The following is a 16,141-nucleotide window of genomic DNA, read 5'->3' on the forward strand; positions in this document are numbered from 1 at the left end:
AATATTACAATATCTCTATGTCTGCCTTTTTTACGCCTATACTACTGAAATTATTTGGATGAAATTTGTACAGAGATACTTTGGAGATAAGACATAAGATATAAGGAACTTTGCGGAACCCGAAACCGGAAACCGCGGGACTGTCCATATTTTTCTTAGACTAAGCGGGCGAAGCCATGGGCGGAAAGCTATATGTATATGTATAATGAAGTGAATAAATAAGGTATAATGGAGTGAAAAACGATAAAGAGAATGATATCGAAACTTGAATATTATTAACTACTCCCCTAACATGATTATTTGTGATTACAAACAACTGCCTAAGTCTATAGTAATTGACAATCAATTAAAATTTAACCGTACAGTAACTTCACGTTTTTGGCGACCGAGCTGATTGTGCGACGGATGCAGATTCCGTACTGCTTTGACTGGACCTACTCCCAGTCGTACTTGGGGGGTTAGTTGACATACCATACAAAGAGAAACCTTCTGATGGTGGCGCATTTTGTTGCCGCCTAAATAATGGCAAGGAAGGGCCACGTTTATAAACCACATAGCCAATAAATATAACAACGAGGACACCCAATCCGACGCTGAAACCTATGACTCCGGCTTGGCGTCGAGCTACGATTGCTGAAAGATAAATGTAAATTTAATTTCCTCTATAAGCCTATAGAACAAAGTAACGTAATACGTATATCAGAATAAAGAGTTCATGTAGTACAGTTGCTGGCAGCGACCACAGGAAAGGACATTAGTTAAATTATTATGCAAAGAGCATTGCTGCTATGTGTTGATGTTTGTATATTTGCTTTGCTGACATGAATAGTTAAGGTTTGATATAAACCACAATGTTAGTTAATTTAAAATCTTAACTCTATATAAAACATCGAAAATAAAACCAGTTTAACTATATACAACTGTATCATATATCATTTAGTGGTCTACAAGTTAACACAAAAACTAGTTCCCAATTAATCAAGTGCGTGGCTTGTCGACATCGAATCGGCCTTAGATTCTTATTTCAGGTTTCATCCATCTAAATAATTACCTAGTTTTTGTTATAGTAGATCACTCACCGATTGACATGAAGATAATATGGAAATCTATAGGTATTAATCTTTCTGACACTTAATTTGAATAAAAGGCTTTTAGGCTCTCTGCGTTAAAATATGTACGTAGATATTATTATTAAAAAATTAAAAATTGTTCATAGATTAAAGACGCGTATATTTCTTTTATCATTTATATATGCCAGTCAATTTTAAGGGGAAATGTGGTTGGGACATTTTTGAAAATAAAGGAGGTATTTAAAGAAACGATCGCCGTCGCTATCCAAACGCTCTGGCTCGAAAAATGTGATATTTGCTTATTTGATTATTAGTTGCCTTCTTGTCTATTTCCACCTTCACTATTTAACTAATTTAAAAGATATTTTACAAGCTGAAGAATATTAATGATGACAGATTATTTATAGGCACTTACCCTCTGCAACAAAGAGTCGTATTTTATCCCGAGACTCCATAATTTCGTCATCAACAATGGCAGCACAAGTCCATTCTCCTATATCCTGTTCTTCAATTGAACTTATCGTCAACGAACAGTCACCAATGTCAAGGTTACGTCCCGGTGTGAAATAGTAACGGCCCAAAATGGCGCTAAAACAAACGTGAACTCAACATTCATATCACATTCTGTGCTTACAGTTTTCTACAACTTTACTTCAGTATGCTTGGATTATCTCTGAATCCCTAAACACTGTTTGTGCGTTCAAAAATATTACGAGCTACGTTGTCATAAAATTAGCATAAAATTTCTTCTAATTGATACAAAATGACCATATGTATATTTCCTATAAAATTTCCAGAATCTTCTATTAATGGGGACTTGGATATATAAGACTGTCTTTATAACTTTTCTCTTTTAAAAGACAATATGTCAAAAGTCTAAACCAAAACGTAAGCTAGTCAGGACATGAGTCTACTTTATAGTTTTATACATGATGGATATTTATGCGAATGGATGGATATCGAATCTTGATATTGATATAATAGTTAATTAATAATTACTAATAATTATTAATAACAGCTTTATTCTCATTTATGCTGAAGGGAATTACAAATCAATTAATCGTAAACAAAACTTGAAATTCTTGGAACATTATCTTAGCTATCTATCTTAACCTCAGATAGTCGTAATTATCTCTTCACTACTTGATTTTTCCCTCGGGTCAAATGTCTATCTTAATTATCATAAAGTAAGATTGAAATACAGGGAAAATATAGCGTAATGTTTGAGTCTACGTTAATGAATTTTCAAAGCAATTACTTATCTAATTTAGATAGGTTACTAGTTAGTAGTAATATAGTTATATTAACACTCATTGGTGCCACAACCAACATAATTAGAATAGAATGTGAATAAAGCTATTCTAAATAAAGCTTTAAGTACAGTGAATGAGTTTGGTAATTAGTAGCTAATCTTAGTAAATGGAGGTTCTAAAATCTTATTAGAGATACGTACAAACGTAAGTTGTTCTATGGAAAGTTACATGGTTAGTGCCACAGTTCCGCTTACTCATTAACACATTCGCTACCACGATCGTGTGCGCAAATGGTTTATCAGTTTTGGAATCAAACTATAGTCACCTTATTGAACATGCTATTGTCATTCTATGATGTTTTATGCATGAAAGAAAACCCGCGAAACCGCTATTGTTTCATGAGATATGACGTATATCAAGTCCGTAATAAAATATTAAATTTCCAATTCATTTGATACGGAATGGATTATGGCTGTATCAAATAGTACTTTTTATATTCTTATGAGCCAATCGTGAATTTTTTTTTTTTATAAAACATGTTGAAAAACTCATATTAAGTGTATTTATATAAACTCATATTAAGTGTATATATAATAGTCGTGTAAAATTAGTCGTTAAAAATCATAACAATTAAATAATCATCTCAATGTTAACATTTAAAAATGGTGAACTTTTTTGAATTTAAATGGGTTCTAATCTTGTTATAATCTAACGGGTAGAAACTTCGCCACGAAAGGTGTCCCGCAGGCATGGCGCTGTCAGTCGTAAAATATATTAACCAGCTATTATTTTCTTCTAATGACCCCGAAATTAAAAAAATAGACGTGTAAAGGGCTATAGAAAAAGCCGTTTCATTGTTTTTGTCGAGTACTTATAGATTTATTTTATTCCAAGTTAGAGTATCGAAAATATAGAAAACCGTTATAACATTACTATAGATGTTTTCTATCGGTTATTTAGCACCCATAGGCCAGTTTGTAAAGTTTTTTTTTTAGTTACGTATAATTCATCCTTCCTATCATAAATGCCCAATTTTTTTTAATATTGATCACAACTCACAGTTGTAGGGGCCTACTCGTCATTATCAATCTATAAAGTTTGTGAAGTTCACAGTTTACACCTTCACCATATCCAGTGTTGCCCAGGTTTGCACTAATCACTTTACTAAACACCTTCTTGTCACAGTGTTGCCGAACTTTATGAGATTTTTTCTGTTTATTATTCTGGATGAAACCGAAATGCATTCTATTCATTGCATGTAAATATTTATGGAAATTAAATTGTATTTTATTACACAATACATATTTTAAATGAGTATTTATCCAATTTGATGATCGCTGTCTTCTGTGATTATATTTAACAAAATATTATATCATGTTTTATCTATATCATGGTTATAATTTATAAGAATTATTTTGTGTGTATGTGTAAATTTATTAACATTACAATTACAAAAGATACATTAACAAGTAGTAGAACTTTCAAAAACTTACTTTTGTTCTGTAACAGATGAGTCGATATTGATTCCCACATACGTAGGCGACAAAAACCTGCAATACGCTAAAGGCCTATTTCCATTGGACGTGTGGCAGTATAAAGTCGCTGGTTCACCAATGGACACGTTCATTTCTTTTCTATTGGCAGCAAGTGGCCCTGTGACTCTGACTTCTACATCATCTGTAATTTCGACACCTAAATGACCTCTAGGACCCATATGACATCTCCACGTTCCAGAATCTTCTGCCCTTACGTGGTTGAAGGTGATACCACATTCACCGGCTGACGTACCTTCTCCTGTATACCTATAGGATATAAAATACCATTCTACTAGAACTCTTTTTGAAATTCTGTACTTCTATACTAATTAAGCTCTCAGAAACTGCTAGACAGATTTCAAAAGTTTTTTCTCCATTGGATATACAAGGATCGTCATCCCAGAGTACTATAGGCTGTATATGTATATAAATCCTAAAAAGTTAACTAAAAACCGGCTTTATCCGTGGTGGACTACTACGATTTTTATAAGATTTGTCCAGAATCCTTGCCATTTAAATTTAGGATTGTGGATAAAATCAGATATTAAAAACACTTCATTGATGTTTATTATATTTTGTTTATCCATTCGCGTCTGACAGCTTCATCCCATATAACATAAAAATACACTAGATCTATTTTTATACACTTAAGTGTAAATGATGAAACACAAAGGCAATAAAAATAAATTTAAGATATTATTAGAATAGATTTGTTCTCAAATCGATTCAAGATTAAAGTAACATTAACCTTGAATTATTTAATATAAAAACTGGAAAAGCATGTTAATATCATAATTTTGAGTCCACACAAGAATCCTGTCAAAGAATGTATTATGTGATACTTATAAGACAGTTTCGAAATGCCTACCAAAACATTTGACTTTCGCTAGTAAGTGGCAGGGGTGTAAATTGCGAGCCATTCGGATGTTGGAACCAACAGTACACCAGAGATATGTCCGCTTGGCACATTATCTTAAGAGAACCATCTTCTTGGACAAACACCGCCTTGCTTTCACCCTGTTTAGTATCTCGCTTACGACGTGTCGATGCTAAAAATTTATATAAATATAGAAATATTGATAATAATTCACCCAACAACAGTTTATCAAAATAATATTATTATAGGAATTAAATTTTATGTATTTTGTTTGATAACTTAAAAGCAAAAACTACTGGACCGATAATTTATGATTTAGAAACTACGTTTTAACCAAGTTACATACATACAAATATTTAACATAGGTTAACACGCTTTGATTTGCTTCACCAGAATGTTTGCAAACAGTAACCGACTCCTTTCGACTCGATTTTGACCCAATTTAAACGAGATTTAATCAAACACTTGTGAAAGATCGGTAATGTCAATACTAGCATTGAAATCAAGCCTTTTAATTATGGACAAATAACTAAAAACTTATTTTTACCAGATTGCCTGGAAGAAAAGTGTTTGTTAAAACTATTTACTGCTCTTCGTATACAAATGGTTCAAAAAATGGCCCGTTTCCTTTATATTAGTAAATTCCATCTTGTATATTTGGTACGAGAAAACTCTTCATTATTTATAAAGATTGACGTCAATGCATCAAGTGCAAGTACGTGATAAGAAATTGACTCATTTCATCATTATCATAATTGGGTGTTTCCATAAAATTTTGATATCAATAATGAGCTGATTATAACATAAACAAAAAATGCAAGATCTAGATGAGAATCGATGTGGGTACCTTATCTATAATTTTATTATCTATCCTTGTACACCACTTCGACTTTCCAAACAATTTATCCTACACGTCCTAGTGGCATTTTTTTATCGTCCAGTGACCCTCCGCGCCGACATCAACCACCATGTTAAAATAGATTGTTTTTGACTCAGTACATAACAAGTATTCAAAATAGACGTATACAACTTTTTATTCAGTATATGCGAACGATGCTGTACATAACTGGAGACATTAAACACGCCTGCAGCCTGCACTTCAGCTGAACCACAGAAAGATAATATTTGGCCAAGTAGGAGAATCTCTAAAGACTTACCCTTAGGAGCAACACTAATCAATGCCTGCATAGGTGGCTGTTCCTCTATACGATTTCCAACCCACATCCGAACTCCAAGAGTACACCGCCATGTCCCATAATCACTTTGGGTTGGTCTCTCAACTGTTACGCCACATTGTTTCCACGCGAAACCTTTTCCGTAATAGCTAAACATAATTCAAATTATTATAAACTAAGCGGGCCTTAAACTTTTTACTGTCTGGGATTATCCTATTAATATCACATAAAATAAATAACCTATACAAAGTACTAAGGAAAAAATAACAGGCATCTACACTATTTTATGAGGAAATATATTATTATAAGTTGAATAAAATTTCTCGAAACCAAACAGAACAGCTTTAATAGGAAAAAGTATAAAGAGCACTGTATATTTTTCCCTATAGATACAATAAATGTCTAGATAGATGCATTTTTAAAATTAATTAAATACATAGCTATCTACGTAGAAATTTAACAGGAAATGCAATATTTGCCAGAGATCTCATACTGCAATATTTATCAAGAATTGCACAATTAATACTTTTTAAACACTAAATTAAAAGCAAATTTGTTACACTGATGTAATAAGATATTCCACCATAACTACTAGTTCCTCAAGAGATTTCAATTATTACTAAATAAACAGTATCAATACGTTGATTGAGATGTTTTATCCCAAGAATATAATGAACTTTTACAACAGCTTAGAATTGAAGCAGAAATTGTAAAGTTACCTGTGACTTCCATCGCTCAATCCATCTATCACATTATAACCGTACGTCTGCGACGTCCGTTGAAAGCGACAAAATGTTATATTCTTCTTCGTATGCAGAATATTACAGTATATATGTAATTTATTAGAACTGCTGTCATGCACGTAACCGACGTCCAAATGCTCCGCTAAGATAAAAAAAACTTTTATGAATATTATTCTATTAGTATAAAAGTTATCTTTATGACCTTTGCATGTACCTTTATAGTTAATTGCTACAGAAAATTGTAATTACCGAAAGCCTCATTCGAGTGGTGGTTAACTAGGTATATATTGTTTATCGCTCTCTACTTAAATGAAGATTTATTTATTTATTTTAAGATTTAATAAATTCTAAATAGAAGTTATAGTTTTTATAAAAACGTTTCTAATTAATCACTTGATTCTGCTAAGAAAAAATACTATTATACGAGTTGATGACGATAATGTGTAATAAAGGTCAATTGGTTGACGCTATTTTACTGTAATAATACTACATTAACTATCCTACATAAAGCAATTGAAGGCAAACTCACAATCTTTATTTTATTATGACTTTTGAGCCCCTATAATTCAAACAAATAATAATCAATACAATGTTACCCATATTATAATCCATTTAATATATATAAATATTAGCTGCGCCCCGCGGTTTCACCCGGGTGACTCCGTATCCCCTAGGAATATCGGGATAAAAAGTTGCCTATATGATAACGTAGAAAGCTGGACAACGGGAATAATCCCGTTGTCCAGCTTTCTACGTACCAAATTTCTTTGCAATCGGTTCAGTAGATTTTGCGTGAAAGAGTAACAAACATACACATCCTTACAAACTTTAGCATTTATAATATTAGTATGATGTTTTTTTTATTTCAATTAAATATTCATACCTTCGACAACAACATGCCTCTTCATCGACAGTTCCGAGACCATTCCAGGTAGTCCCAAAAGTACATCCCAGTTTCCTTGAACAGCTCTAGTAGTTCGATCAAGTGTAACACTGCAATGCCCTGGTACTAAGGCACTCTCCGAAAAAGGTTTCGCAACCAAACAGTAGGAATTATTTAAACTTGATAGATCTACCTTCACGTCACTGGTTCCATCGTATAGTTCAATTGGAGGTGCACTGTATGACGACGTGTCCTCTAAAATATAATTAAATCTATTTATCCTTATAAAAAATCTTTCATTTCATCTGGCTTTATTAGATAATCTTTTTTGCTCACCACCCACAAATTGAATTTCAGGTTCACATAATAGGTATCCTTTATCTTTAGAAATAATCAAGTTCATATTTTATTAACGTATATTATATAATTTAAAAAAATAACTCTACCCCAAATATTTACCCGTAACATGAAGCTCGATCCATCCTACTACGCTATCTTTGCCATCTGAAGCGACAAGGCGCCATCTTCCTTCATCGCTTGGGGTAACATTTTTGACTCTTAGACTACATTCGTCTCCCCAACGTTCAAACCTTAAAAATTAATATACCTACATAATTATAGTCCAGTATTTTTACTTAACGACATATTGAAACACTTCGCGAAATTTCGATAAGAGACCAGTAATGACGTAGTTAGTTGTGCAAAGGCATCAGTGCATAGAGAGAGCCTTTCTATGAGGGGTAGAATTTTTGTTTAATAAATGATAATGGCAATAAATTCTCCACGGCGCACAATACAATATAACATATAAATAATACTTATTATACAGATCAGAAAACGTTTTTGAACACACTTTCCCGCCTAAAAGAGATTGTCTCTTGCGCGATTTTATTTTTGCGAATATTTTGCGAATTTAAATCCAAACCAAGTTTGATGCCACAATAATATGTTCTATTGCAATTGCAATCAATGTTGTAGGCGATATTAACTAATGCTGTTCCTAAAATAATTTTTAATTTCTTTAGTGTAACGATATGAACTCAAATATAATGCGAAATAATAACAACAAACAGCATATTAAATTAAAACTAGTATATTAATACAGATATATAATATAATACTGTTACTAAATCACTATTAATAAATCGATCATTTGTTATCTTCTTTCGCGTTATAACCTACCTACAATTAATTCACAAGATTATGATCTTATGTATAATGTAATTGATTAATTATCAATAAACAAAGATATTTGCTCATTACACAAGTGTCCTTAGACAATCAACGACAAGTAGTTCGAAGATGTGTTTCTTTGTTTCTATGTTATTAATTGGATACAATCACGCTGAATTTCACTTTGAAGTTATAAGCAAATATTTGCTATTAGTTTATTTAGATATATACCTATATGCATAAAACATTAAACAATCATTTCTATTCACGCCAAATCTACAAAACCGATTTAAACGAAATTTGTTACAAATATAGTTTGTGATCTTAAAAAGAAGATAGAATAGTTTAATTCCCGGAAATTCAACGGAAACGGAAAGTATGCGGATAAAACCTGGTACTGTATTTTCTTTTGAGCATAAGTTTGTATTACACTTCAACCTGAGACTAAACGCGAATTTGGAGGTCAGTTAGGGTTCCCAACCTTTAACAACGATATTGTACCATTTTTCACTTTACTTCTTAGTGTTGAACAAAAATAAAGCACCGAAACATTAGGCAATATACACCACGTAGATATATTGTATTGGTCTTAAACCATTAATACAATATCTCTACCTACATCACGACCTACATTATAATGATTAGTATTTTTATTTTTTATAGCATTTAAATGCTTTATAAATGAGAATTAAAAAAAAAATAGAAAAAAAAACGATCGAGAGGCGTCTTTTTGTTTATTTTTTTATTTGGACGGAACCCTATGTCAATGTGCCACGAATTAAACCTCGCACATGACCGATTCTTATTAATAGTCCTAGTCTTACAAAATATATATATGTTATTTAAGATACTATTCTACCTGTTATTATTTGGCGAGGATATATCGAAATTTTCTCCAGTGGGGGTAGTTATATGGCAAGACTGTTCATTGTCCAATGTTTTTAATAATTTCATAAGAGCCTCATGACCCTTTGTTACTTGAAGATTATGGGGCCACCCTAAACCTCGTTGTGCCAATAACGCGTCGTCAAACTTTAGACTAAAACTGTTTATAGCAAGGCTCACATGGACCAACCCTGTTCCAAAAAGAAAAACAATATTTAATACTAGCTGCGCTCCGCGGTTTCACCCGCGTAAGTCCGTATCCCATAATTATATCGGGATAAAAAGTTGCCTATATGTTATCCCAGTTGTCGAGCTGTCTACGTACCAAATTTCATTGCAATCGGTTAAGTAGTTTTTGCGTGAAAGAGTAACAAACACACACATCCTCACAAACTTTCGCATTTATAATATTAGTAGAATTGAGATGACGGAACACAACATTTTTATGATTTCACCGTGACTGCACAACACAAAGAATTTGCTTAATAATCGATGTAATTAAAAAACTAACTTTTTTAGGCTTGCTTCGTTTACATTAATTTCCTTTTACTCCTCTTTTTTAAGTGAATAAATTTTGTGTAGAATACCCACGGCTCCCGGGGAAGAAATCGTGGGTTTTTTCTGATTATTACAACTAAAACCAGACCGTGTTCCATCCTGCTGCGTAAGACAGGACTGCGAGAGCGCTTCGCAATCAACGGCGGGTCGATACTTCGCTCATAAATAATAACTTATAATCTATGATAAGATATATTAGATACTAACTGCGCCGCGCGGTTTCACCCGCGTTAGTCCTTATCTCGTAGGAATATCGGGATAGAAAGATGCCTATATGTTATTCCAGTTGTCCAGCTGTCTAGGTACCAAATTTCATTGCAATCGGTTCAGTAGTTTTTGCGTGAAAGAGCAACAAACACACACATCCTTACAAACTTTCGCATTTATAATATTATAAAATATAGTAGAATTATATTCTATCCTAACCTAAAGCAACCATAACACAACTATAAGAAAACTTACCAGTCAAAACTAGAACTTTTATCCAAAACATTGTATTTTCTAATGTATAGCACTGCTGAACATATTATCACTGAATCCGATTAAGCAAGGATATGCTGTGCTTATAAAGTAATTAATTGCAATGAATATTATCGGACAATTATCAAATGTTTATTTTTTATTATTAATACACATTTTGCTAGTAGTGCTCATAATCTTAATTTTCATTACCTTACTGATACCGCTTGCTTACTCAATTATCTAGCGATAGATACGCTGTCTAGGCTTTGGGAATAGGCCGACTACACTAATTAGAATAATATTTAAATTGCTGCTGTAACATTAAAGATAAAGTGGAAGAAATACAAACAAATTTTTGAATTAAAATATGACGACAGGTGTTGTCCTGTCTTTGCGCCAACTATCAAACCCGATGAGTTTATAAAATTATATTACCGTTCAGTTTTCTTGTGATGAATATGCAAGTCATAAAGCTGTACTAACGATACGCCACCGAAACAGTTCCTAACTGGTTCGGTAGTCAGTGGGTCGTATAAAAGATGTAATTACTTTATTTTATGTCAATAATTGTTTTTTCATTTATTTATTTTTTCGTTTTTGTTAATTCATTATCTCCATTGAAAAAAACAATTTTAAGGCACTATTATGAATAATATGACAATTTGAATGAATGAAACACTAATATGAATGTATATTACAAAAAAAAAATTGTAAGCACTTATTTTTAACTTGCTGAATAAATAGAAAAATGTAAAGCAAACACCAAAATATACATATACCATTTTATATAGAAAAATTATTATTACACATTTACAACACATTACTTAAATTTAATTGAGATCAAAATTTATTTATTGATATTTATATTCACAACCAGTTTATCTGTTACTTTTTCTTTCACAGGCAAATGGGGTATAACATCATCTGCTTCTTTCATACAGACGGTTGGAATCTGAAAAGATGTGTTTATTAATTATAACATGATATTAAGCATAATTAATCAATTATTCTGACACACCCACACAACTACGTTACATTTAACGTGTCGACTTAGGGTTGTTCGATGAAAATGGAGGGAACAAATGTCACATGTATACAATCCTTCCCTCCAAAAACTTATCCCATTTCCTTTTACGTTGTTAAATGATTTTATATGATACTAGCTTTTGCCCGCGGCTTCACACGTGTTAAATTCGGAATAATTTAATAGATGTCACGATTGACATCTAGAAAAAGTATCCTATCACCCAAGTCGGCTCATAACCTGACTGTTTTGCAAATTTTATCAAAATCCGTTCAGTCATTTTAGTGTGATTGACGGACCAACATTCAAACAAACAAACTTTCACATTTATAATATTGTAATCGGAAAATGTTAAACCTACGTTATGACAGTTCAAAAGTGCTTCTATATAAAATCAATTGCAAATTGTTCATTTAACATCAAAATTGATAATGACATGCAGATAATATAGTGTGAGTAAAAAGTGAGAGTGTGAAAAAGCAGTGGTGGCTCAGTGGTGAGAACCTAAGTCTTCAAAATCGATAAGTCCTCGACTAGGCAGGGCGAGCGTGCAGGAAATAAATAAATTTTTCAATTTATCTGCATATGTGGATAGTCACTACTGCTTAAAAACGGTGAAGGAAAACATAGTGAGGAAACCGGCATGTCCAAGAATCAAAAGTTCGACGACATGTGACATCTGCCAAACTGCACTTGGCCAGCGTGATGGATTATGGCCTGAACTCTCATAGGAGGCCTGTGTCCCAGCAGTAGGAACATATATGGTCTGATGATGATGACAAGAGTGAACCATAGTATTTTCTTGTGTTTGATTTTACGTGAGTATTATACATTAGAAATTAAAAACTTGTTAACGGATTTTAAACGCGTTTTATTCATTATATTATTAACCCGACGTTTCGAACACTTTACAGCGAGCGTGGTCACGGGGAGACTGTCTCACAGATTTTAATTTCTAAGAGTGAACCATTGAGGATTAATATAAATTGAGGACTATAGGAAAAACACTTCATATGTTGCAAAAAGAACAGAATAACTTTAAGTCAATTAAAGTTGTGACTGCAAAAAATATTATAATATGGTTGACAAAAGCAAGTAAACGGCCTTGCCCAAATTTAAAAGATTAAATACTTTGAGATTAAATTGTAAAAGGATATTAATGGCAAAAATTTAATCAAATGGTTTTATGTTTAAAACAAGTAAAAAATTCATAAATAGGAATTATTTTGTAGTCTGTACAAATTTTTCCAATATAAAAAATTTAATTTACATTTACTTACATTTAAATCTTGTGCTCTTGCTTCCTTAGCGGTAAACTCCCTTAATACATAATCTGTGTTTAACAGATGGAACATTCTGGTTTCATGAGATCTCACAAGCACATCATCCACTCTCAGAAAGTAGCGTAGAAGCACATACCAATATGACGGCATAACCCTCTGTAATTTTAAGGAATTTATGTATATACTCATAATATGGAAAAGATGTGTAATTAAGTATATTTGTATTATTTTTACATAAAAACTGCTGAACTGATTTTAAAAATACTTTCACCATTAGAAAGCTTTAACTTCACTGAGTGATATCCCTACTCCCTACTAATTTATAAATGCGAAAGGAACTCTGTCTGTCTGTTACGCTTTCACGCCTAAACCACTGAACCGATTTTGATGAAATTTGGTATGAAGATAGAATGGAACTTGATCGCGAAAAAAAGGTTGAAGGGGTTGAAATAGGGGATGAAGTTTGTTACTGTCAAACCGATTTTGATGAGATTTGGTATGAAGATGGAGCTTAATTTGGGAAAGGACATACATACCATCCTTTTTAATGCAAAATAAAAATGTAAGGGGTTGAAAGTTTGTATGGAAGTTCCTTATTGTCAAACATAAAATCATGTAAGATTTTAAGTTTAGGCTACTCCTAAATGTCGAGTCGAGTCGGCGAAGCCGCGGGCGGAAAGCTAGTAAGCTATATATTTATTATGCAGAGTGTGGTAGGCATAATCTTAAACTATGAAGATAAATTTGCTGAAAGAAGTGCCTAGGTCCATTGTGATTAATAATTAGAAATTGAATTTAATCTACTCTTTCAGTTTTATATGCCAATGGGGCACCCCACTCCACCTATTGAGATAATTGAAAACTATATCAACCAATATAAAACATTATTTAAATAATTAAAACAAATAATAATGAAATCAATGTGGCTGTTTCATTATAAATTTGCAAGGACTGCATCATGAGTTGTGAGGAGTCAGGCAGGTATTATGAAATATAAAGGTTCCAGTCATTGTTAGAAGTGCCTTAAATGACCAAATTTTCTCTATTTTTAATATTTTTCATATTGTTACTTATGTGTTATCCACAACATATTTATTGAACTGTAGTATCTAGTGTAATAATATAGAATTATTATATATTTAGTAAAATAAATTAAGGATCAGGCTTACTATTTTAACAGACAATTTCGATATTCCATGATCATGCAGCTCATCTTCAAACAATGTAAGATCATGGTAAAACAAAATTTGTTCCTTCTGTTTTAACAATTCAAAGTTTATAGTTTCATCTGTGTCCTGCACAGTGACATTTCCAGATAAAGTACCTTTGTAATCTGTAGAAAAAGTCCAGTCAAATGATTTTTTCTGTTTCTCAGCATCTGGACTGAAAATTACACAAAATTATAAGAAGCCAATATTTAGAACTTAATGGAATACAATCAATAATTTGATATTGAAAAATTTTAGGAATACTAATCATTATGGTCAGTTTATGAAACAAATGTATAATTTTTTTCTGTTCTATTTATTGTGTCTAAAAATGTTGTCAGTTTGCACTTTTTTAGATAAAAATAAATGCAAATCCAAGAAGTGTAACATAGCAGTTTACCCTTAAGGGGCCGTCCATTAATCACATGATGTTTTTTTCAGCATTTTATAACCCCCCCTCCTCCCCCTTGATGATACGTGGTGAGGTTTAAGACTACCTCACCTCCCCCTCAACCAAAAACACGTGTATTTTTTAGTACCTATAAGAATCTTAAAAAATTTAAAACATTATCTTCAAATATAGGTATAAACAAATCTAATTATTGTAGAAAATTAAGGACCATGATAATAATGTGTAGTCAGAAAGGTTACAGGTTGTTTCTGACTGTCATAAAAATAATATTTTAAGGAATAGTGTAATCATGCGAAAAATATATGTCTATTACTCAAATGTCTATTAGTCAAACCCGCACTACACGCCGCTTTTCGGTTTCAAAATCGCGCGTTTGACAAAAAAATAAATGCATGTGATATCTTACTGCACACCCCTACCCCCTTATGATATTTCGTGATTTTCTCCGACCCCTCCTCCCCTTTCGAACCTCACGTGATTAATGGACGACCCCTAAGAAGTTTGCCTCTGAAAATAAGCTTTAATAGCATAATATTTTATGCATGAGAAGTAACTAGAATAATATTTAAGATTTCTCACCGAGACTCTTGCCATGCTTCAGCGCAAGCCACTTCAATGGCTTCCATTCTTGAAGATACTCTTTTCAGGGCATCAAGTGGATTAAATTCTATTTTAGCACCTGATCTGTGTTCGAGCATCAAAATATTTTTGGGAAACACCATATCAGGAAAATGTGGAAGATCCAATTCTCTGCAGTATCTGATAATGGAGAAACATAATAGGAAGTTAATTATGTTTACACTAATGAGAATTTATACAACTTCATAAACATGACAAATTTTACTTTTCATTATAAAATGTTATGATATATCCTATTTTCACTTACATAGATAAAAGAATATATTGTGAAAGCTAAGTACTTATGGAACGTTTTGAGACATAACACATCATATTTTTAACTGCTTTTTACTTCACTGAAGTAATTTACAATATCTAGCATTATATAAGACAATAACGAAATTTTTGTAACTTGACGAAATATTTCTCGTCAACTTAAGTAAAGAGTAAGTACTTACACACAAAACTGGCAAAATTGATCATCATCTCGTTCACAAACAATTTTCGTAGAGCATACACTGGGTAAAATGCAACTTATGTCAAAAGAAATATGCCATGGACCAAACTCTATTGATTTCGAATTGGTAGTGTATCGTCCTGAGTCTACCCGGCTTTCCTGAAATAATTAAGTATACATGTAAGTATTATGCATAGCTTCTATATTATGCTTCAAATTTTTTGACTCGCAATCGCTAGTTACCTCAGCTGTAAATAAATTCGGGACGTATGAATCCATAATACTGGTATCTCATGAAAATAATTTCCGTATGACCATACAATATAGTCTTAAGTCTTGAAGTTATTACAAAAAAAGTACAATTACAAGAAAATTGTTAAACGAATTCAGAATTGTGACAATTGTTTGTAAATTGTTTGACATTTGACAACTACAGTTTTGAGTTAACAGATAACAAAAAGCTAAGTGTCGGCCAAGCATTGAAAAAAAATCCGCTGATTGGTACTGCGTCCTTCTATGATATCT

At 32.3% G+C, this 16,141-nt stretch overlaps 2 protein-coding genes across 2 annotated transcripts; both read right to left on the reverse strand.

Annotated features, from left to right (window-relative positions):
• Positions 1–370: 370 nt before the first annotated feature.
• On the reverse strand, positions 371–10,645 carry LOC119833358. The gene is made up of 10 exons (XM_038357346.1): positions 10,615–10,645; positions 9,569–9,785; positions 7,996–8,126; positions 7,537–7,791; positions 6,630–6,795; positions 5,893–6,059; positions 4,727–4,907; positions 3,817–4,125; positions 1,486–1,658; positions 371–633 (listed from the first exon to the last, which is right to left on the reverse strand). Exons 1-10 carry the CDS (start codon positions 10,643–10,645, stop codon positions 371–373), a joined length of 1,893 nt encoding a protein of 630 aa, XP_038213274.1.
• Positions 10,646–11,382: 737 nt separating this feature from the next.
• On the reverse strand, positions 11,383–16,036 carry LOC119833285 (TIP41-like protein). The gene is made up of 6 exons (XM_038357266.1): positions 15,860–16,036; positions 15,618–15,775; positions 15,121–15,300; positions 14,091–14,304; positions 12,919–13,077; positions 11,383–11,566 (listed from the first exon to the last, which is right to left on the reverse strand). Exons 1-6 carry the CDS (start codon positions 15,893–15,895, stop codon positions 11,462–11,464), a joined length of 852 nt encoding a protein of 283 aa, XP_038213194.1. The 5' UTR covers positions 15,896–16,036; the 3' UTR covers positions 11,383–11,461.
• Between the last annotated feature and the right edge of the window lie 105 nt (positions 16,037–16,141).

The sequence above is a fragment of the Zerene cesonia genome, chromosome 17 (genome assembly GCF_012273895.1).
Source record: "Zerene cesonia ecotype Mississippi chromosome 17, Zerene_cesonia_1.1, whole genome shotgun sequence".
Classification (NCBI taxonomy): Eukaryota; Metazoa; Arthropoda; class Insecta; order Lepidoptera; family Pieridae; genus Zerene; species Zerene cesonia.

Coding starts and splice junctions, on each gene's coding strand:
- LOC119833358 (XM_038357346.1), bottom strand. CDS start 10,645: ATGTTTTGGATAAAAGTTCTAGTTTTGACTG. Junction 4,126..4,726: donor AGCGAAAGTCAAATGTTTTG/GTAGGCATTTCG, acceptor TATATCCTATAG/GTATACAGGAGAAGGTACGT. Junction 1,659..3,816: donor TCATCTGTTACAGAACAAAA/GTAAGTTTTTGA, acceptor CGTTTGTTTTAG/CGCCATTTTGGGCCGTTACT.
- LOC119833285 (XM_038357266.1), bottom strand. CDS start 15,895: ATGGATTCATACGTCCCGAATTTATTTACAGCTGAG. Junction 14,305..15,120: donor GAAGCATGGCAAGAGTCTCG/GTGAGAAATCTT, acceptor TGTAATTTTCAG/TCCAGATGCTGAGAAACAGA. Junction 11,567..12,918: donor CAAGAGCACAAGATTTAAAT/GTAAGTAAATGT, acceptor ACATCTTTTCAG/ATTCCAACCGTCTGTATGAA.